This window comes from Artemia franciscana, chromosome 12, assembly GCF_032884065.1.
Source record: "Artemia franciscana chromosome 12, ASM3288406v1, whole genome shotgun sequence".
Lineage (NCBI taxonomy): Eukaryota > Metazoa > Arthropoda > Branchiopoda > Anostraca > Artemiidae > Artemia > Artemia franciscana.
Window position 1 is genome coordinate 41,656,660 of NC_088874.1, and position 24,555 is coordinate 41,681,214.

The 24,555-nt window shown below is 34.8% G+C and overlaps 1 protein-coding gene across 3 annotated transcripts in view; it reads right to left on the minus strand.

The window, feature by feature from the left end:
• LOC136034140 (titin homolog) overlaps positions 1–24,555 on the minus strand; it is a 166,138-nt gene that overhangs the window by 121,407 nt on the left and 20,176 nt on the right. For all 3 annotated transcript variants that reach the window (XM_065715318.1, XM_065715316.1, XM_065715317.1), the window contains exons 3-5: positions 20,253–20,345; positions 7,099–7,175; positions 2,680–2,793 (exon numbers count right to left, since the gene is read on the minus strand). In XM_065715318.1, coding sequence (XP_065571390.1) covers positions 2,680–2,793; positions 7,099–7,175; positions 20,253–20,345 — 284 coding nt within the window. The remainder of the gene's footprint in view (positions 1–2,679; positions 2,794–7,098; positions 7,176–20,252; positions 20,346–24,555) is intronic.

The following is a 24,555-nucleotide window of genomic DNA, read 5'->3' on the forward strand; positions in this document are numbered from 1 at the left end:
ATCATTCCTAATAAATTTTCCAGATATTTTCTGGTCGAAAATCTTGCATTAAATCCATTGGTTCATATTTTCGCAAGCCATCCCTCCGTGATACACTATGTCACTTCACACCACCGTCGCACACTATTACTGGTCCTCTGGCACCCCCTCATGATTCCCAAGACAATTCTGCTTTAAATCCTTTGATTCCTATTTTTGCAAGCCATCCTAAACATGACACACGATCTCAATTCACGACACCGTACCACACTGTGACTGCCACTCTGGCACCCTGCAGCATCCCCTCGGGATTCCTAAGGCATTTTTCCAGATTTTTTCTTGTTAAAAATCATACATCAAATCTATTTGTTCATGTTTTCGCAACCAACCCTCCGTGATACACCAGGTCAATTTGAACTACTATGTCACACTGATGCTGTCCCACTGGCAGCCCTCCATCATTCCTAAAACATTTTCAAGGTATTTTCTAGTTAAAAATATATTTAAAACATGATTTTGCAGGTCATCCTCAACATGATACATGATGTCTCTTCATGTCATTGTGCCACGGTATGCCACCGTGGGGCACATTATCACACCTAAAGCATTTTCACCCATTTTTTTTACAAAAATTAATTGATATATTAAAATGACCATTGTTTTTATTTGAATAGTGGAAACTCGCAATTTCATTGTTAGATTGCAATGTCCCATGGTAATTCCCAGTCTGTGGCACTCGCTGATTAGCATATGGCACCTTCTTGCGTGCATTATCACACCTAAAGCATTTTCAGACGTTTTCCAACAAAAATAGCCGCTTACACTAGAAACGACCATTTAAACTTAAAGTAAAATTCCCAACTGCGTTTCTTCTGATGACTCCTAGCAATTGACTCCAATCATGAAACTTGTACATTGATTTTTCTCCTCGTGAAACCGATTTTGTTCGTAGAACTTGTCACGTGCCGATTTTTGTTCAGAAACTTAATTTATCTTGATATATTTCTTCGTGAAAACTTGTTGTATGTTGATTTATTCTTTCGTGAAACTTAATGTATCTTGAATTTTTTTTTATTCATGAAAAATGATGCCTGTTTGTTCTTTTTCTTCGTGAAACATGATGCATGCTGATTTCCGTTTGTAAAACTTGTTGCATGTGGATTATTTCTTCAAGAAACTTAATGTATCTGAATTTTTGTCTTCAAGAAACTTGTTATGTTTTTATCTCTTCTTCGTGAAACTTCTTGCATTTTGATTTTGCTATTCGTGAAACTTGTACATTGATTTTTCTACTCGTGAAACCGGTTTTGCTCATGGAACTTGTTGCTTGCTGATTTTCGTTCGTAAAACTTGTGTATGTTGTTTTACTCTTTCGTAATACTTAATTTATCATGATATTTTTTCTTTGTAAAACTTATTGCATATTGGTTTTTTATTCGTGAAAAATGATGCATGTTCATTTTTCTTAGTGAAACTTGTTGCATATGGATTATTTCTTCAAAAAACTTAATGTATCTTGATTTATACCGTCAAAAAACTTGCAATATTTTTATTTTTTGTTCATGAAACCTGTTACATGTTCCTTTTTCTCTTCTCGAAACTTGTACATTGATTTTTCTCCTCGTGAAACCGCTTTTGTTCGAGGAACTTGTCACGTGCTGATTTTAGTTAGTGAAACTTAATTTATCTTGATATTTTTCTTCGTGAAACTTGTTGTACATTGATTTATTCTTTCGTGAAACATGATGCATGTTGATTTTTTTTTCTTGAAACTTGCTGCATGTGGATTATTACTTCAAGCTACTAGCTATTTACATGCTACTAGACTAGGTTAACCTAACCTAGTAGCATGTAACAAAAAGGCGTACAAGTTTCACTAAGAGAAAAATCAACATGCAAAGTTCAGAAAGAAGAAATGAAAATATAAATAGTTTCTCGAAGACATAAGTCATAATAGATTAAATTTCTTGAAGAAATAATATACATGCAATAAGTTTCAGGAACAAAAATAAGCATACATCATGTTTCACGAAGAAAAAAACTGGCATGCAACAAGTGCAACAAGGTTTCAGTCAACAATCGACGACTTTTTGAAATTTAAAAAAGATGTAAAACACATTTCTAAATGTAATTCGGATTATGGGTAAAACTCAATCTCTGCTATCGAATGATCGCAATTATTAATCTTGCACTAACAATTTAATCCACAGCACTACACAAAATGGCACACCAAAAACTTACACGAAGAACGTAACCCTAACTTGTAAGTTTTCCGATTAACTTACTAATGAAATAGCCATAATGAGACAGACATACCATTTGAATAAGAATTTCATCCTTAATTTAAACATAACATTCATTTTCGTCGAAGACTAGCTTTATCCCCACCCTCTAATGTGCAAATATGTACCCTGAGTTATATATATTCAATCAATTTTCTATTTTTTTTGACAGGAGAATTCAGTGCACATATACTACTAAAGGTATGCACTTGCACATTAGGGAGGAGAAGGTAGAGTTCATTTCCAATGCAAAGAAATTTTGGATTTGGATCTAGGGTGAATTTCTGATGTTAATTGGAAAATTTACCCGTTAATTACACATTTTATCCGTTTTTAAATTTATTTGTTTCATGATAAGACCGATGCTGTTTGTTTGCCTTTTATATAAAAACATGGTAGTTTGGAGAAAAAGACTCACTCTATTTGATGATTGCGGCTTAGGTGGGCTAGCCTCAATGGGAGCTTTAGCAAATCGGCGCTTCGATTTTCTTGGCTCGACAACTAAAGAAGCGTCTACATCAATGGAGTTGCCCTACAATAAAGACTCATAGTAAATTAAGAACCATATGCACAACAAAATACCTACCGGGGGGGGGGGGGGTTGTTCCATCGAAAATAAGCTATTGATCCTGCCAAGCAAAGTTTGGACCTATCACTGATTTATGAAACTGGGTTAAGGACGAGTTGCAAATTCGGCATTATTTATGTAATGAAAAAATGAGGAAGCAATTTGAGAGACTTAAAATGTATTTAAAAGAAATCAAATATCCATAGCACCTCAAATTTTTGGGCTTCCTTCGTCAAAGGGGTGCAGTGCAAGATTTTCTTTCATTACTATAGAAATTTCTAATTCGTTTAAACATTTGTGCAAAATTTTAGATAGATAGAAAACAACACGATAATAAATCCCCACAAAGATTCCATGGCCGGTAGGAGGGGGATTATGAAACAGATCTTATAGCATTAAGCACTTAACATGTAAAGCATTTGCTTCATAAAAATGAAAAAATATCAACATACGGAAATAGATTTCATTACATAAGCTTTATCGAACTGCTATTAATCACAACACCAATAACTATAATGATAATTAAAAAAATGGATAGCACTATAGGCCTAAACGTCAAGGAAAAATTAATCATATGGGACATTTATTTCACAAGTCTCGTGAAGGTACGAAACGAGTGGCATTCTCGACCCGAATCGGGAAGGGTGTTTCATGTCAATTGATATGCAAAGGGATTAAAATCCAATTTAATTGTTAATATATGCAGAATTTGAATATTTAGATAACGGAGCTGATAATTTGACCGATCAGATACAAAAGAAGGCATAAATCTAAGAGGCCTAGGAATATCACCATGGAGCTGAAGAAAAGCGAAAGATGCACAGGAAAAAAAATGAAGATTTTCAATATCAAGACGTAGTTTAGTGGCCGAACGATAGTAGTATGGGGTTAGGCGATCCAACAGGAATAAAATTTGCCTATACTTCAACAGGAACGCCTGAGGCTCTAGATATCATACCCTAAACCTCATTGCATAAACCCAAAGCCCCATTAGCACACTACAGATGGACCATTTCATTTGCATATTAACAACGGTATGCATTGCCTTTATTCCAAAAGATAGAAACTTTGTCTATATTAAGACAGGAAAAAAATTTGTACAGTCGTACTACTTAAGAGGACAGATGCAAGGAATCTTGAAATACACATTCTGTTGACACAATTTTTTGTATAAAGGGCATTGAAGATGGGACATTAAAATTAGTATTCTTCCAGTGCTTGAATTATAATGAATAAACAAAGACAAGATATGCCTTCAGATTTAAGTACTTTAGAATTTTATTTCAAGTTTACTGGAGAGAATGGACTATCATAGTTTTTCTATTATCATAATGTATTTATGAAATCGTTTTTAGTTACTGAAATTCATCATCTAAAAGATTTACAAGCCTTACCTTTAGTTTCTTCTTTAAGGAGTTCAAAAATCCAACTTTTCATTGTACAAAATATATAAATCAATGTTCTTAGTTCACTATTCAACAAATAATTTCAAAATAAGTCTTGTTTAAGATTACTTCTGAGTGCTTAACTCTTATCAAACAACTCCATCAGAGGGGTTAAAATTTTGAGTTTTAATTTGACAGCTAACAAGGAATGTTAGTCTGGGCAATTATTCTTGACAACAGAACTGGGTTAAATAAAACATTAATATTGAGGTTTAGAGATAATTTCCGAAGCAAAAAAGCATTAATTTTAAATGGGAATTCAAGATACACCTAATGCAAAATATTAATGAATGTACTATATATTGTACTATTTATTCAATAAGAGCTCCTATGACTGTCCCCCTTTACTAAAGTTATAAGAGTGCATGCCAGTGCCCAATGAGTGTCCCCAGGTCCCTCCAGAGCCCCCAATGTCCCCTCTTTACAGTTTTTTGGGAGGGGGCAGGATTTATTTCTTACTTAGAGATTTTTTCTGTTTTTTTTTTCAAGTCTTAAATGTTACTGAGTATACATACAACAACAAACATTTACCCAATTAAACCTTTTTTGACATACATCACACTTGTATGCCTTCTAGATTGTATAAATTCTTTGGTTTCTAGTTCAGAAGTGTCTAACTGATTCAAAAGGAAACATTAACAAAGTAGCATGTATTTTAAGCAACGATATGTCAGCCCTATGAGAGAAATGATACAAGCTCAAACGTTGTCAACGGTTCCTAATTACTTAAGATATATTTTTAACTATAGGACGCCGCTTGAGACACGAAGGTACATTTTTTATGCTCTAACAAAATTAATAAAGTGGTATACATTTTAAGCGATGATACGACAGGCCTATGAAAGAAACTATACATGCTCAAACGTTCTTAACTGGTCTGAGTTACTTAAGATATGTTTTTAACTATAGGACACCGTTTGAGACATGAAGGTACATTTTTGGTTCTCTAAACTGAAACCCAAGCTTCTTAAAATGTTCTAACAAAATTAGTGAAGTCGAATTAATGTTGAGAAATATGACGATAGTCCTATGAGAGAAATGTTACAAGTCCAAATGTTTTTAATAGTCTCAAATGATCTTAGCTGGCTTATTTTGAGTTTTGACAAAACTAATTTCCTGATTTAGGTTGCTTGACATATATTTTTTAACTGTAATAAACCGTTTGAGACATGAAGGTACATATTTTCTCAAAACTGAAACCTAAGCTTCTTGGAGCGTTCTAACAAAACATAACATGTTTTAATGAAGTCAAATACGTTATAAGAAATGTTATGACGGCACTAGATAAATGATACAACCCCAAACGTTTTTAACTGACTCAAAAGTGCTTAACTGGTTTATTTTGACCTGTGAGAGAACTAGTTTCCTGATTTAAGTTACTTATAAGATATAAATTTTAAGAAATAAATTTTGAATAAATTCTAAGATATAAATTTTAACCATAGGATGTCGTTTGAGACATGAAGGAACTCACACACTAGTTGTGTAACATCTTCTGTTGGGATCAGTGAACTACTACTTTTTGCATTTACGAAACAAGTCTTTTTAACCATGACCAAAGAAATAAAAGTTTGATAAAAGCTAGATTACATTGAGTTAACTGGATTCAAGTTAGGTTCGTTTAACCTCAATGTATCCTATCTTAAAATGCAGTTATGCTGCCATCTATAACCAAAGCTAAAAAGATGGCTGCACTTGAGGTAGTGAATCGGGTCGCTATCTAGACTTTTAAATGTAAAACTCATTGAAAGTATCGAATTTTCATATTATTTGACAAGATTTTGATAATCTTGATAATAACAGACATGATGTTGATAGTACTATGCTAAATTTTGTTAGTAGTGGAAATGATTTTGATAGCACCATATTGGATTTCTGTAATAGCACACATTTTGATTGAAGTTGAAAATATTCTGTTAATGTCAGGTACGATCTTGATAATACAATGCAAGATTTTGTTAATAACTTGCAAGATTTTGAGAATACCATTTAAGGTCTAGATATTACTATAGAAAACTCTCATTATACCAGTCGATATTTTTATAATGTAGCGCAAGATATTTACTAATATAAGATAGGATTTTGACAATCTTGTTAAGAGTACACACTATTTCACAGTACTATATCAAATTTTGGTAATAGCAGATATTTTGTTAATAACAATTTTGTAATATTTTGTTAATAACTTGTGATATTAAATGATAATACAGTGCAAGGTTTTGTTAATAACTTGCATGATTTTGATAATACCATATGTGATTTTGATATTATCATAAAGGATTCTCTTATACCAGTCGAGATTTTGATAATGTAGTGCACGATGTTTCATAATATAAGACAAGATTTTGAAAATATCATACAAGAGTTATGTAATACTTAGTAAGATTATGGTAGCCTTGATGAAGACAAATACGATTTGATAATACTTTGTTAATTTAAACGACCATAGCTTGGCGAAGCAATGATTTTTTAGTAGTAAACACAATTTGAGCTACCATAGAGCTTAAAAAACCCATTTCAACATAAATCTCTTTTCATCTCATAAAAATCTTCTTCAAAGAATGTTTTCAAAATTATACTTTTACTGCTGCGAGGTAGAATCTTCATAGATATAAAATAAATGCTGGAAAACAGTGTTTGCTGGGATCTTGTCTTAAAAGACTTACAGATGAAATAGAATTAATCTATTCTTCAGTAATACCACTATACTGCAGAAAATGGGGACTATTGAGAAAGAGGCGCAGAGACATGAAAAATAGGGAATGGGAGAGGAAATAAAAGACAGTAAGAAGTAGAGAGCTTTAACTGTATGTAGAAAACTTACTTCTGGCACATGAATGAAGATTGTAGACTCCTCGCTAGAAAGGGCCATTTCAATGTCATTGACTTTTTCTGGTAGATCTGAAATAAAACGAGTTATCAATGCGGAAATATTAATGCTAAAGAAACACGAGTCAAAAACTCAAAAGTTCTGTTCTGCACAAGCCTTGTCTGACCGTAGAGAGAGTATTCAGTCTAGCAAGGAAAATTTGAATCAATTTGGCTTATAAATTGCATTCTTTTCTGGGCTTTCTTATGGAAAAAGCCTCACTACAAATATAGACAACTGCGTTTGCTAGCACCACATTTAAAATGTGGCAGGTTTTTCTCGTTTAGATTGTCAGTTTACCTTGGATATTAAATAAAAATATACATTTTTTTCGACTGAAAGTAAGGAGCATCATTAAAAATTAGGACGAATAGCAATAACTCCGTATATCAGGAGGGCTGGCCCCTGCTAGGACCTCCGCTAACTACACTAAAGTTTTTTAGTGCTTTAATAAAGCTTCTTATTAGAAATCAACGAGCTTTGTGTTTCAGCAGTCGTTACTAAAGAATTGTGACAAAAAGTAAGATTCTAGCGTAAAAAGAGAATGATAGAGAACGGGAAAGCCCCCTCATATACACAATAATTATTTCTTTCTTTCTCTCTCTCTCTTGCTCTCTGTCTCTCTCTCTCAAACCGGCAATTGAAGCGCGTCGACAATCGGCAACGCCCTATGTACCATCAATGGCTCTGAAGGATATTTGCTCCTTTACTCTAATGGTATATACATATAATACACTCCTCAAGCAATGAACCAAAGATTCAAATATTATGAACTTTTTATATACACTGTAGATAAAACAAAGGAGGATCAATTGGTATATATATATATATATATATATATATATATATATATATATATATATATATACATATATCCATACGCTTTAGTATAGAGGTTTTAAAACTGTAGCTCCCAGATACTTTGGGGTCCACAGAGCTATCGCATGGGGTCCAAGGTAGGTTCCGGTGTTTCTTGTTTTATTACACAATTATCTTTTCAAATTTTAAGTTTATAGACGCATAAAATTTTTAGTCGGTAGTGGTTTGCGTTTCTCATCGAATCATATGGATTGTAAAGAAATTTTTAATAGGCCTACTAAATTTACACGGGTAACTTTTTTTATCCAAATCTTCCTTTAATTACATAATTATCATCATTGACCACTACCTTGATCATTTATATAATTTTCTACATATATACAGTTTTCGTTTTGTTGTTCCAAATCGCCTTAAAATTTCGATAAACCTTCGTCATCTTTTACTTAAGGAAAGTATCAAATTTTCTTTTCGAATACTATAATTATACAGTATTTAATATTAATTATATTAATTGTACAGTTACAAGATAATTATAATTAATCGTGAGTTAGGGTCCCCACTAAAAACTAAGCAAAATAATCTAGCTAGAGACTTGAAAACTTTTGCAGAACCATCTTGGAAAAAGTAATAATTTTAATTTGAAAAAAAAGACATCAGCGACTGAATTTATTATACGCAAAAACTTGGGAGCTAAAATCTTATCTATAGACAAACTTTGCGCGAAGGTTAGTAAAACGAATATACTTCAAGTCCTGTGGACATGGTCAGAATATTTTTTATTTGGAGTCTCCAACTGCCTTCAAATAGTTGTTCTATGTTTGACACTATTTAATAAAAGAAGCAGCTATATTCTTATCAATTTCAATAGAATGTTGAAATCAATGTGTTTATTTCTCATTACTACTTCCAGCTAGGAATATTCGGCAGGAGAGTTACGATCTTTCTACGTTCTTTTTTTAAGACCAACTTGAGACTCCACTCTAGTCAGTAGTTCCCGTACTGTTTACATGTTATTAATTAAACTTACTAATGATTGCGTAATAGGGACGATTTACTTCGGTTGTTGTCTAATAGGGTTTGGTTGTTACACCATAGATATAGAGAGTCTTTAGAAAAGCAGCGAGACCCCGCAAAAATCAGGATTTCTATTGATGTTACACCATAGGGTTTGGGTGTTGTAAAAACCCACGAAGCATCACAAAATCAGGATTGCTTTTCAAGTTACTTAATAGTTTCTCTGATTACTTAAAAAACCTGTGAGGGCCAGGGAAAAACCATCAGGGGCCTGTCAGTGGGGAATCTTCAAGACGCCGAATCCTAGCAATCAGTTCCAACAAAAGGCCCCTAACGAGTAGTCCCACTGGAGCCGAGCAACCAATCCCACCGGGCCCATAGCATCCAATTCCATCGGTGGGGGAGCCCTAACGAGCAATTCCCCCCAGTAGGTGCTTATTACGAAATGGGTTTATTTACCTATGATTATTATGTAGTAGGACCTGTTAGAGTCCGCTAGTTAAGTGGGGAATCCCCGTTGTAACTGAGGGGGACGTCCTCGTGGAATGTTACGGAACGGCAGCGCACACGTTGGGTGTTACGTAGTGACAATGAACACGTGGGTTGTTACATAATACTTTTCAGATTTTTTTTTCTTCGGGATTTCATTTCTTTCAATGCGTTTTTTCTTAATGGAGCGGAAATAGAATGGATAGATACCTTCACATATCTGGGGAGCAATGTCACGAGCGACAATAATCACTCAGTGGACACCAAAAGACGCCTCGCTCTTGGTAGCACCTGCTTCAAGCTGTAATGCCAATATGGAAGCAAAATCGAATCTCCGTAAACTATTCTGCTCCTTCATCATTCCTATAGCTATGTACGGCTGCGAAACGTGGGCAGTCAAAGTAGATGCCTAAAGGCAACTTGCCACTTTTGAAACAAAGCTGCTGCGTCAAATCGCCGGTATAACATACATAGATCGAGTCACAAATGCCACCCTACTCAAAAGACATCAGTACGACACTACCATTCCGCACAGGGTACGGGTCCAACAAAACAACTCAGGTGGCTTGACCACGTCCAGCGCAAGTCCAACGACAAACTACTGAAAATTGCCTGCAAAGGTTGCATCGACGATTCTTGCCCTCGCGGTCGCCCTCCAAAGTGCTGGAAATTTTCCGACTAAAACGTCCCGGGTCTTCTCAGAATGGCACAAAACAGAGAGCAGCATAGGCGACATACATATTCACTCGTGAGGAGAGAGGCCCCGAGACAACTACCAATGGATGGGACTTATGTAAGTGAGCGTTTTTTTTTTCAGGGAACCTTTATAACCCAAAGATTTTTGTCTGCATTAGCATTCGAATGTAAGACCTTAGATTTCTCCAATGACTAGACCAGACCCTTAACCATCTGGACCAGCAAACTATTCATAATATTTTGATTCGGGTAATACTTTCTACATTACAATATATTGCACGCAAGCAGAATCCCCTGTTCCCATTGACTAGACTGATTAAAAGAATACCGTGTTCCCATATGGATGCAATAATTGACATGGAAGGGGGGAATCGATTACTAGAAATTGCTTACATTTCATATGCACATGCAGTTTAAATGATACTTTAGAGGGTGTTATCAGATAACATTGAGGCTTGTTCATAACAAATTTTTTCAGTAATTGTCTTTTACTCTAGTGGAACTTGGATGTGCTACCAGAGGTAAAATAAAAACGAGAGTATCATTATGACTAAAATAAGGTAAATCTTCATATGTATTTCTTTTACTCTTTACTAAACAGAATTTAGCACTTATATTAGAGGAAATATTAAACGAGCATACCTATGTACATAGGCTATAAGATTCTTAAATTGTATTAGTGAAATGTATTGAAGTTTTATCCTGGAACAAGAAATCTAAAGAATGAAGGCTTTTATTGTGCATAAAAATTTTATTAATAAAAAATTTACAAGCATTATTGAAACAAGAAAAGGCAATTAAAACATAACCAACGAAAAAAGAAAACGCGAAGAAAGCTGATAAAGGATAAAATACAAGCAAAAGAACCATGAATTAAATAAAGGTGGGAACCCTAGAAACCAATTACAGAGGGGGAGGGGCTTGTTATTAGAGATAAACTTAATCCATATTAAGAGTTATTTCTGACAGGTCTTTCATAAAAATACCACGTTTCTATTGCTCAATTAGACGCCCCTGCAAGAAAAAAGAAACATTTCTGCATTCGGTTATTTCTAAGAGGTTTTAATGAAAATGCTACGTTTTTCGAGTCAAGACTATCTTCAAGCCCACCCTAGCCCAATATTCCAGAGGGGGGGGGGTTGTTATTAGAAGTAAAGTTTTATTTACACTTTAGTTCACGTTTTACAAAGCTCCTATAAGCAAAAAAAGAATTTTGCGCTATTTGCTAGAAGAAAACACATATGCATGTATGCTGTGGGACAGTCCTTTTGGCTAAAATAAATATCTATGTTAGCCCTTTATTTGGCAGGACTAGCTGTTATTTTGCAGGGCTGCTACCTCTTCAAAAATCGCAAACGTACTGCCTGAGAATCAAGGCTCAGTACGCGTAATAATTTGCAATAATTCTAAATCAATTGACTATCTCAGAATTTTCATACAATAGCCTTTTTGGCTAGAATTATTGATTTGCACCATAAAATGGCTGTAAGCACCGTTTTGCTGTGGGACAGTCTTTTTTGGCTAAAATAAATGACTATGTTAACCGTTATTTTGTAGGACTACCTACACCTTTTAAAAATGAATGCGCTACCGTACGACATTATTGCATCTGAGACTCGAGGCTCAGTATGAGTACAGTTACTCAATAATTATAAATAAATTGACTAGTATTACACAGAATTTCCACACAACAGGTTCTTCAGGTTCAGGTTCTTTTATTTTTAAAAATAATTACAACACAAGTATGACCTACTCCCGGCAGAGAGCATAGCTCCGATGGAACGGGAGTATAAATGAAAACAACAATGTTCGTCAAAATCATATTAAAAAATAATAATAATAGTAAAAAATAATAGTACTAATAGTACTTACCAGTTGAACCTCACAATCAAACGACAACCATAAAAAAGAGAAAAAAAAACCAAAAAATCAGACAACTTTAGAACTGACAAGAGGGGCAAATACATAACAAAAAAAGCAAAAAACAAGTAATTATAATTTATAATTGATTGAAAAAACTTTAATATTCACTTATCAAAAACTCTTAGAAAGTCTTCTTTATATTTATTATAACTTATTATCAAACTATACCTCAAAGAAAACCATGGTCACTTCTTGGACTTCTTTTCGCTAGAATTGTTGTTTAGCACCACAAAATGACTGAAAACGCCGTTTTGCTGTGGGACAGTCTTTTTGGCTAAAATAAATGTCTATGTCAACTGTTATTTTGTAGGATTATCTTCAACTTTGGATACGAATGCGCCAACTTAGGGGATTACTACCTCTAAAACTTGAGGCTCAATATGTGTATAGACTATCGACAGTTCTAAACCAAATGACTGGCTCAGAGTTTTCACACAGTAGCTTTTATGGACTTCTTTTGGCTAGAATTGTTGTTTTACACCAAAAAATGGCTGAAAACTCTGCTTTGCTGTGGGACAGCCTTTTTTGCCAAAGACAAATGTCCGTGTTTAACGTTAGTTTGTAGGACTACCTACATCTCTAGAAACCAATGCGTTGCCGAACGGGATTACTGCCTCTGAAACTCGAGCCTCAATATGCGTACAGTTTTTTGATAATTCTAAATCAATTGACTATCTTAGAATTTTCACACAATAGCATTTTTCTTTACCTTATGTACCTACTTTGGGGGAGATGGTTAAAAGAATTGTGGGTAAACATAACATTGATGCTTGTTTCCAATCAGTGAGACCATTAGGTAGTTTTCTTAATTCTGGGAAGGATTTAACCCCTTTTGAGATTTAGTTAGTGGGGTATATAAAATTCCTTGTTCCTGTGGAAAGTTTTATATTGGTAAAGTAACTCACCAAAAATTTACTGAAAGATTTATTGAGCATCGCAACTCAATAGAAAAAACTCTACAATTAAGAAAGCCTCCCGAAACTTTTGTTTCGGCTGTAGCTGAACAAACATTCTTTTATCCTGAACATGTTATACAATTTGATGAGGCTACAGCTATTTCTAATGATAGAGGTTTTTCTCAGTGGGCGAGGGAGGCTATAGAAATTAAAAAACATATATTTGCTAATATTTCAGTAAATAGAGACACAGGGAATTTGAATATTGACCCAATTTATGATATTCTTTTAAAAAATGAGCCAATAGTCGATGGGGGAAATAAAATTTTACACAATCACCAGGGGACAAGATTACCCACTAGACCAAAAAGAGTTGCTTCAATGTTAGCTTACAAGAGGATTATTTCGCAACAGAATAATTAACTAAGTTTCAATTTTCATAAATTTTTCCTCAGTTGCTCTTTGATTCTCACTGAAGTAACTCGCATAGCTGCTTTTCCCTACGTGGATAAGTAGCGACAACTGTATTTATTATATTTGGTGGTGGTTTTTATTTTTATTTGTTTTCAGATTAGTTTTCTTTTAATTTTCTATCTTGTGCTGAAGACGCCTTGTTTTATACAGGCGAAATATCCGCGTTGTTTTAGTCTTTTAATTCTACTGGCCGTCGTCTCGTTTGAAGTTTTTTTTTGTAGAGTTTTATCTCTCTTGATTGTTTATTGTCATGTCTGGCAAGTTCGGCTTAAGAACTTTCTCTTGGCTAAAACAAATGTCCATGTTAATCGTTCATTTTGTTGGACTATCTGCACCTTTAGAAACGAATGTCCCGCCGTGCGGCATTACTGCATGAAACAGGAGGCTCAATATGCATTTAGTTTTTCGAACCAATTGACTATCTCAGAATTTTCTAACAAGGCCAATGTATGTTAATTTTTTCTTCGTGAATCTTATTGTATTTTATTTTTTTTTCTTTATGAAATTTGCTTTATGTTGATTTCTCTTCGTGAAACATGTTGCATATTAATTTTTTTTCGTAAAACTTATTCTACTTTATTTTTTCTCTTCCTTAAACTATTTGTATGTTCATTTTTGGCGCATGAAACAGGTTGTATGCTGACTATTTCTTCGCGAAACTTGTTGCTTGTTAATTTTCTTATCATGATACTTCTTGTATTTTTAGTTTTCCTTTGTGAAACTTTTATGTTGATTTTTTCTTTCATGAAATTTATTTTATCTTGAAATTTTTATTCGTTAAACATGTTGCATGCTATTTTTTTGTCCATGAAACTTGTTGCAAGCTGATTTACTATTGATTTACTATGTCCTCGTGAAACTTGTAGCATGCTGATTTATTGGAAACTTGTTGCATATTGTTTTTTTCATTGTGAAACATGATGCATGTTGATTTTTGTTCGTGAAAATGTTGCATGTGGATTATTTCTTCTTCATAAAACTTAATGTATCTTGACTTATGTTTTCGAGATACTTGTTGTATTTTATTTCTTCTTCATGAAACTTGTACATTGATTTTGTTGGTGAAACTTGTTACATGTAGGTTTTTCTTCGTGAAACATGATGCATGCTGAATTTTCTTCGTGAAAATTGTTGCATGTAGACTATTTTTTCAAGAAACTTAATGTATCTTGATTTATGTATTCAAAAAACTTGTTATTTTTTATTTCTACTTCATGAAACTTGTTGCAAGTAGAGTTTTCTCTTCATAAAACTTGTATGTCTTTTTCTTACATGCTAGTAGGTTCAGTTATATGGTACACCATGAATCTTAACCTAACCTACTAGCATGTAAGAAAAAGGCATATAAGTTCAAGAATCGAAAAGTCAACTTGCGAAAAGTTTCATGAAGAAAAAATTAACATACAATAAGATTCACGAAGAAAAATTCGACTTAGATTGGCCTTGTTTGAAATTTGATTCAAAAACCTATATGTATGTTGAACCTCCTGTTTCAGAGGCAGTAGTACCGTGCGAAGGGGCATTTGTTTCTAAAAGTACAAGTAGTCCTAGAAAATAAACTGCTAACAGACATTTATGTTCGCCAAAAAGACTGTCCCACAGAAAGTGGAATTTTCAGCCATTTTGTGGAGCAAAAGAAAAATTCTAGCCTAAAGAAGTCCAAACAAGCTATTTTGTCAAAATTCTGAAATAGTCAACTGGTTTAGCATTGTCAATAATCTATACATATTGATCTATAAATCTACACATATGTATATTGAGCCTCAAGTTTCAGAAGCAGAAATGCGGTATCATGGCGCATTTGTTCCTAAAGATGCTGGTAGTCCTACAAAATAAACGGCTAATAGACATTTATTTATTATATATATATATATATATATATATACATATATATATATATATATATATATATATATATATATATATATATATATATATATATATATATATATATATATATATATATATATATATATATATATATATATAGCCATTTTGTGGTGCAAAACAAAATTCTAGCCAAAACACGTCCAAACAAGCTATTGTGTCAAAATTTTGAAATAGTCAATTGATTTGGAACTCTATACGCGAAAATCTATACGCACATTGAGCCTCGAGTTTCAGAGGCAGAAATGCCGTACGGTGGCGCATTCGATTCTAAGGGTGCAGGTAGTCTTACAAAATAAGGGTTAACAATAGACATTTATTTTAGCCGAAAAGATTGTCACACAGCAAGGCGGCCTTTTCAGCCAATTTGTGGTGCAAAACATCAATTCGAGCCAAAAGAAGCCCAAAAAGCTAGTGTGTGAAAATTCTGAGATTGTCAATTAATTTAGAATTATCGGAAATCGTCACGCATATTGAGCCTCAAGTTTCAGAGGCAGTAATATCATGCGGTGGCTCATTTGTTTCTAAAGGCACAGGTTTTCCTACAAAATAACGGTTAAAATGGATATTTATTTTAGCTAAAAAGACTGTCCCACAGCAAAGCAGCGTCTTCTGCCCTTTTGTGGTGCAAAACACCAATTCTAGCCAAAAGAAGGGCAAAATGTTATTGTGTGAATAATTAATTGATCTAGAGTTACCGAAAATCTACACGCATATTGGGCCGCGAGTTTCAGAGGCAGTAATACCGTACGGTAGCACATTCATTTTTAATAGGTGCAAATAGTCCTACAAAAAACGGCCAAAATAAACGTTTATTTAGCCATAAAAGACTGTCCCACAGCAAAGCAGTATTTTCAGCCATTTTGTGATGCAAAACAGCAATTGTAGCCAAAAGAAGTCCAAATTGCTATCGTGTGAAAATTCTGTGATAGTCAATTGATTTTGAATTATAGAAAAACTGTACGCATATCTAGCCTCTAGTTTTAGAGGCAGTAAAGCTATACATTGGCACATTCGCTTTTAAAAGGCGCAGGTAGTCCTACAAAATAAACGGGTAACATAGACATTTATTTAGCGAAACAGACTGTCCTAAAGCAAAGCGGCGTTTCAAGCATTTTGTGGTGCAAAACAATTATTCTAGCCAAAAGTAGTTCAAAACGCTACTGTGTCAAAATTCTGTGATAGTCTATTGATTTGTAATTACTGAAAAATTATATACATTTTGAGCCTCGAGTTTCAGAGGCAGTAATACCGTATGGTAGCAAATTAATTTTAAAAGATGCAGTTGGTCCTTCAATATAAACGGCTAACATAGACATTTATTTTAGCCAAACTGTCCCACTGCATACACGCAATCATGATCTTTTTCTAGCGAAAATGCAAAATTCTTCAATTTTGCTTATAGGAGCTTTGTAAAACGTGCTAAAGCGTAAATAAAACTTTTCTTCCAATAACAACCCCTCCCCCCTCTTGAATTGATTGCTCGGGTGGGCTAGGCACACATTATCACGGCGGTGTGAAATATGCATAGTCTTGGCTCAAAACCAAGACTTTGGAAAAAACCGATCGCTTTCAATAAAATCTCTCAGAAATAAACAAACGCAAAAATGAGTCTTTTATTACAGGCGTGTCTAATAAAGCAGCAGAAACGTGACATTTTTATTAAGACCTCTCAGAAATAACTCTTAATAGGGATTAAAATTTATCTCGAACAACAAGCCCTCACCCTTCTGAAATTAGTCTCTAGGGCGCCCACCTTCCTTTAATTCATAGTTCTTTTTGCTTATACTTTATCCTTTATAAGCTCTTTTCACGTTTTTTCGTTTATTGTGTTTTAATTGCTTTCTCTGTTTTAATAATGATTGTAAATTTTCTTTTATTAACAAAATGTGTATGCACAACAAAAACCTTAATTCTTTAGATTTCCTTTTCTAGGATAAAACTTCGATGTATTTCACTAATGCAATTTAAGTACCTTTTAGTCTATGTACATAGGCATGCTCGTTCAAGACTGCCTCTAATATAAGTTCTAAATTCTGCGTAGTGAAGAGGAAAAGAAAGACATTCTATCATATATGAGGTTGGGCCATATTCTAGCCATGATACTCTCGCTTTCAATTCATCTCTGAAAGCACTTTCAAGTTCCAATAAAGTAAAACACTCTATTACTAAAAATGCGTTATGAACAAGCCCCAGTATTATGTGATAACACCCTCTAAAGCATTGCTTAGCATGCAAGTGCACCCTCTAAAAAATGTAAGCAGTTTCTAGTAATATATTTCCCCACCCCCCTGAACGTCAATTGGTTCATCCATATGGGAACACGTAATCCTGTTAATCATTCTAGTAAGCGGGAACAGGAGATTCTCAGTGCAATATGTTATAACATAGAAAGTATTAACCAAATCAAAATATTCTGAATAGTTTTCTAGTCCAGCTGGTTAAGGCTCTGGTCTGGTCAACTCTGGTCTTATATTCGAATCCTAATGCAGAAAAATCTTTTTATTATAAAGGTTCGTTGAAATTAAACGCCTTGAAAGAAAATGAAATTCCGAAGAAAATATCTGATTATTATGTAACAACACACGTTTGCATTGTCATTACATAGCACCCCACATATGCGCTGCAATTAAGTAACATCCCATATGGGTGTCCCCCTCAGTTACAACCAAGGATCCCCGCTTGACAAGCGGACTCTATCAATTCCTGTTACATAACAACCCTAAGTAAACAAAACGCATTACGTAACAAGCACCTGCTGGGTGAAATCGCTCGCTAGGCCACCTCTCCCGGTGGAATTGGATACTAGGGGCCCCGGTGACGTTGGTTGCTAGGGCCCCAGTGGAATTATTCACTAAGGGCCCTTCGTTGGAATTGGTTTATAGAGTCTGGCGTCTCGAAGGTTTTCCACTAGCGGGCCCCTTTCAGTTTTTCTCTGGCCCTCACAGGTTTTTAAAGCAATCAGAGAAACTATTATGTAACATGCAAAGACATCCTGATTGTATGGGGTCTCGTAGGTTTTTAAAACATCAAAACCCTATGATGTGACATCCAAAGAAATCCTGATTTGGCGGGTCTCGTAGGTTTTTAAACTCTCTTTATGATGTAACAACCAAATCCTATTACATAACAACCAAAGTAATCCCTCCACATTATGTAATTAACACCTACTTCGTTTAGAAAACAGTCCCTTTTGCGTCAGATGCACCTACTTCTTACCCCGAGGGGGTCGCCGTTAAACAATCTTCGGCATCTTAAGTCATTAAATGAAGAAAAGAGTAATGGCTATGGGTCCGATTAAAACCATCTTGGGGATAGTACTGATGTGCAAAGTGGTGGTAAAAAACATATGAAGGGACTCCTCAGCTTATTGACAATGTGTTCATGTAAATAAATCTGTCACAAAAGGGGTTATTCCAGCACCACTAACAGAAGTGGTATCCTATACAGATTGCATGAACATAGAGACTGTCAATAGTGTCAAGTCAAACAGGTACTAAATGACTAGATTATAAAACAAGGTTCTTTAAAACAAATACAGGTCAATCACAAACTCTCTGTGCTCCCTTGGGTGACATCACATAACCGGTAACAAGGTCATTTGAGGAGTAAAAGTAAAATTAACAAATCAAAATTAATCATGGTCCGGACATAATCACCAGTCCCGAGGGTTAAATAACTAAAAAAAAACGCATTGACTGGAATCATTTATGGACGTCTTAAAACATTCATGAGTTTTTACCCTTAATTAAATAGCTTCAATCAACCTAGAAATATCAAACAAGTTAGCTAAAATTACGGTAAATTTCATAACTAGCATTAAAAGTCACAAGTAAGTTCCGCATCGTACCATTAGAGCTGCTATAGAAGAAACATTTTAGTACTGTCAAAGCAGATAAAAATACAATTTTCGCCCAAAAAGGTCCCATTTCCTTTAATGAAATAAAAATGTGTCTTGCTCAGGGAAAAGCACGTTTACCGTCGCAAAAAGACTTCACAAACTGCTCTGATATCACAGTAGAGGTAATATAGAGTACCGAAAAGTCCTATACTCTTCGTTGGAAATTTTTGAAACACATCTAAAACCACATTAACCTCATGACCCACCTTCGCGCATGCGCAATGACAAATGTATCCGATGGGAAACCAAGTAGCAACTGAAACTGCAGCTCTGACAGTTTGTGAAACTTTCCAAATTGCACGCTATGAAATGGGTGTGATGTTTGGAGAAACATTTCGCTTCTGCATATTACCTCTACTCTGTTAGTCATTTATAGACAGAGACATTAAGAAACTACACTTGTGTACTCATTCTGGAATAGTGTCTAATTTTAATTAATCCCGATTACTGCCTGTATGCCTACTACATTATCATACTTGTATATTCTGACGTCTGTAGGATAATCGTCACAAATAATTGCAGAACCAAGTATTTGGGTATAGTTATACAGTCAGAATCGCTTGATTAAAGGGTGCACAGAGACTTCATTGAAAATAAATATAGAAGGCAGCACCAATATGACGCATTTTCGGAAGAAACGAAATATTTTAGATGCCAATTCACGTTTTTTTTTTATTAATTATTCTTTTATCTGTGTTTTCTATAATAAAAATAGAATCTAAATACATCTATGAAATACAAAGATGGATCTAGAGCAAAATCTGGGGGGGGGTGGCAGTGTGACAAGGGCGCCTAAAATTGACCAAATTGACAAATTTGTTTCTTTAATAAAAGGTTAAAATAGGGAGAAAAAAATGAGGGCACCAGAAAAATCTTGGCCGGGACGTACTCAACCCATCCCACCACTTAGCCCTTGGATCCACTCCTTATCTAAACCAGTAAATTCAGTTATAAAATCAAAAAGAGTAAAAATCGTTTGCAGCTACTTATAAAAAAGAACAAAAACTTACCATTTATTTCGGCTTGTAAAACTAAATTCTGCGCTGGAGATAAAGGTTTGTTTGTAGCAAACTGTACCGAAAGTTTGCGGCCTTTTTTAGTTCCTGCAATGAAATGAACATAAATCCTAAGCTATAAATGACTTAAAATTATCGTCTCTTAGTCACATGTTAGAGAATCCTGCCCAAGGAACAACTCAAACTGTCCAAAATTAGCATTAAAAAAGTTAAGTAACATTTGCTGCTTTTTCAAGATTTATTTCGGAATAATCAGTATCAGTATTCAATAATCAATATAATGAGCTTATCAGGAATACCGTATTGGAGAACCTTCCAAAGCGTTTGGCGATCTACCGAGTCAAAAGTTTTCTCGAAGTCCATAAAGACCAAGTGAACCTTATTGCACCATTCATTCGCTTCTTCTAGCTAGGAGCATTCTAACAGTAAAACAAGATCAGCGCATGATCGGTTTGGCCGGAATCCATTCTGCTCCTCTCGGAGATGTTCGTTCAACGCTCGTTGGATTTTGTTAAGGACTATAGTCACCAATAGTTTGCTAGGTATAGATACAAGGCTGATACCTCTCCAGTTTTCGCACTTTGTAGCGTCGCCTTTTTGAATATTTTGACGAGAGTATTTTTTTTGTCCAATCCTTAGGAATGTCTTCTGCTCTCAAAATTATGAAGAAAACGTGGCCCATATAGTTATGCTTGCAGCTACTGAGCATTTAATCATTTTAGCTGCAATTCGGTCTTACCCAGGGGGCTTTTCAGGCTTCAGCTTCTTTGCCACCTTTAGTATCCCCCCACCAGAGGGTACTTTAATATCGACGGCTAGATTTAGAAATGGCGTGTCTGGTATATCTGGAGAATCCGCAGGTTGTGGCCTATTTAACAAATTTTCGAAATAGGTCGCACATATTTCGTTCACTTCAACAGGGTCAGCAAGAAGTCGTCTAAACTCATCCTTAGCGGGTCCATCTGTCTTTGAACGTTTTCCAACTATCTCATTGGTTATGCGGTACACTGACCGAAAGTCTCCCCGTCTAGCAGCTTCTTCAGCCTTCTGGGCTTTCTGTTCAAGGCTACGACGTTTATCAGCACGGAAGCTCTTCTTTACAGCCCTATGAAGCATAACATACTCTAGTTCAAGAGGTTGTTTCGCATCAGGGAAAAGAGTGTTGAGAAGAGATTTCTTCTTGTCAGCCCTCTTCTCGATCAGATCCCACGATCCGACGGAGATCCATTCATCCTTTGACGACTTTTAAATACCAAGTGTTCCGTAGGCACTATCATTGTCCGCTTTTCTGATAGCAGTCCAAGCTGTCGATGGAATTTCATCTTGCAGCAGATCCTGGGTTTCAAATCTGTTGGTCTGTTTTAACACAAACTGTGACGGAATTTCTAAGTCACTCAGTTTTTCGCAGTCATAGGGCCGTTGCCTAGCTGTCCTCCCCTTTCTTGGGGCTACAAATGAAAATAAATCACAGCAATATCCCTGTTTTTCCCTTGGGTTTCCTTTGTTAAGGGAACACGGCCTTTAATAAATTACACAGCCACTTAATAGACGATAACGCAGTGTAATAAAACAATCAATGAGCAATTTACCCGACCTTGTATTCAGACTAGGCAACAAATTAGCAGCCAAAATAACCATTTTTAATACAAAACTGTTTACAAAAAGATAGATTGATGCCTACAATTCAGTGTTAAAAGTGTACTTTACTTCTATTGGCTTTTGTTTATACCGTTAATCGCCACATTTTCTAGACAATCATATTTTTTCCTTAGTATATCTAGAAAGGGAAAACAAATAAGCTTTATTAACCATTGTGGCTATGACAAATTTTGAACTGGCAAAAGGAGCACAAAACGTGATTTTTTTTTTTTTTGCATGTAATTTCAAGCCAGTTAAAAGAACAAAATGTTTTTGAGTTGCAAATTTTTTTAAGTAAGCTCTTTTTCTTTGGTTACTGGTTGAAAAACACATTATTATTGTCACTTCTTGATTTTTCTTAAATCATTACTTTAAAATGTATAAAAAAAACAAGGCTGCCAAAATTTCAACTCAAGTAATTTCTTTAGTTTTCAGTAAAGCATAAATGACACTATAGTCTTTCGGGACGATTAATGGGCAGCGGCAATCTAATTTGTGGTAAATTATGTTTGTTTTAAGTTCAGCCGTATTGATTCTTGTGAAATCTAATAAATTTAAGTAATCTCTTTAGCTTTCAGTAAAGCAAAAAATGAGACTCTAGTCTTTGGGACGATCAATGGGCAGCGGTATTCTACTTTGTGGCAACTTATGTTTTTTTAAGTTCAGCTTTATTGATCCTTGTGAAATCTAATCAGTTTAAGTAATCTCTTTAGTTTTCAGTAAAGCACAAATGACGCGCTAGTCTTTTGGGACGAACGAAGGGCTGCGGCACTCTAATCTGTGGTAATTTATGTTTGTTTTAAGTTCAGCTGTATTGATCCTTGTGAAATCTAATCAGTTTAAGTAATCTCTTTAGTTTTCAGTAAAGCACAAATGACGCGCTAGTCTTTTGGGACGAACGAAGGGCTGCGGCACTCTAATCTGTGGTAATTTATGTTTGTTTTAAGTTCAGCTTTATTGATCCTTGTGAAATCTAATCAGTTTAAGTAATCTCTTTAGTTTTCAGTAAAGCACAAATGACGCGCTAGTCTTTTGGGACGAACGAAGGGCTGCGGCACTCTAATCTGTGGTAATTTATGTTTGTTTTAAGTTCAGCTGTATTGATCCTTATGAAATCTAACAAATTTTAAGTAATCTCTTTAGTTTTCAGTAAAGCAAAAATGACACTATAGTCTTTCGGGACGATTAATGGGCAGCGGCAATCTAATTTGTGGTAATTTATGTTTGTTTAAAGATCACTTTAATGGTCTTTTAGCAGTGATTTAACATTGTTTATACTAATTCACACTACAATGATTTGGCTATTTCGAATTCTCAACAAGAGTATTACAGAGCCATTTGTATTTGTCACTACTATCATTGAATACTTTCAGAAAATACCATTCATCTTTGTTGCCATAGCTTTTTTATTTAATTTCCTCAAGCAACTGATATGAATTTTACAACTCAACAGAAAAAAGGTCAGCTATATTGTTTACATTTTGCACTCTTTGGGTACAAGTGAACTCTTTTAGAAGAGTAAAAGATTGTTTTTAGTAATGTTGCTTTAGTAAGATTGCAAAGCCAGTCACTTTGTTAGATACCAAAGTTTTGGTTAGGTAGTGGCATGAATTCACAAAAATTCAGTGAAATATATTTTAAAAATCTAGGGCGAAGGATACCTTTTTTTTCAATTTTTAAATAGAGACAACAAAAAGAAACATTTTTCAATGCAAATACCCCAAAAGAGGCATTAAAACAAATATTGGGGAAGAGGAGAATCTGGCGAAATCCTATCTTACTAAAGTAAAGGACGTGACATTTTTACAAGTAAACTCTGTTTTTCTGCAGTTTGAACAGGGTAAGGTAATTTATAGGCTATTTCATCAATCTTGGCTGTAGAGTTGTTATGTAAAATCTGTCCAAGTGTCTTTTTATAGCAGAATTTTATAAAATTAAAATAAACATACTAAAGAATAAATAAGAAGACAAAAACATAATGTTAAAAAGTACTGATACATAATACTTTCAACTAGGTCTAAAATCAAATCTCTGAATGGAAGCACCCAAGAAAGGCTGCTCTGAGAGGCAAAATAGAAAACAATATTGACTTACTTGCATGATTTGGGGAGCATAATGCAAAAGGGGTTGGCACCAACAGTGGTGGATCCAGGTGGGGGACACCCCCCCCCCTACCGTAGTGATGGATTTGGGGATAATATCATATTGCCATATTAAATATCATGTTTTCTGTAGAGGGTGAACAGCTTTTCATTTTTTATGGCGGAGAGGGGGTCTATAACTTACTATTTTTGTATTAATATTTTACAATATTTTAATTTCATCAGGTTTATTAAAACTTTAACCCTCAGCAGTTTTAAGATTAAATTTACGACCATCTCCACAACCTAGCTACGGCGTATAATCGTTGAGATTCCCTTTAAATTGCTAGTGTTTCTTTGTTCGCAAGTTTATCGAAGCAAAATATTTTGCCCCTTCCCCCGCTAAAAAAAAAATCATGTATCCGCCCCTGGGCACCACTATGAACAACAACCAAACCTGTATTTTATCTAAATATTATGGTACTACAACTAACAACTTACTGCAGTACTAAGTTGCCTGAGGGCAACACAGCTCCGAATACTCCTCCTTCGCCTCCAATCTATTCAAAGCTTCACTC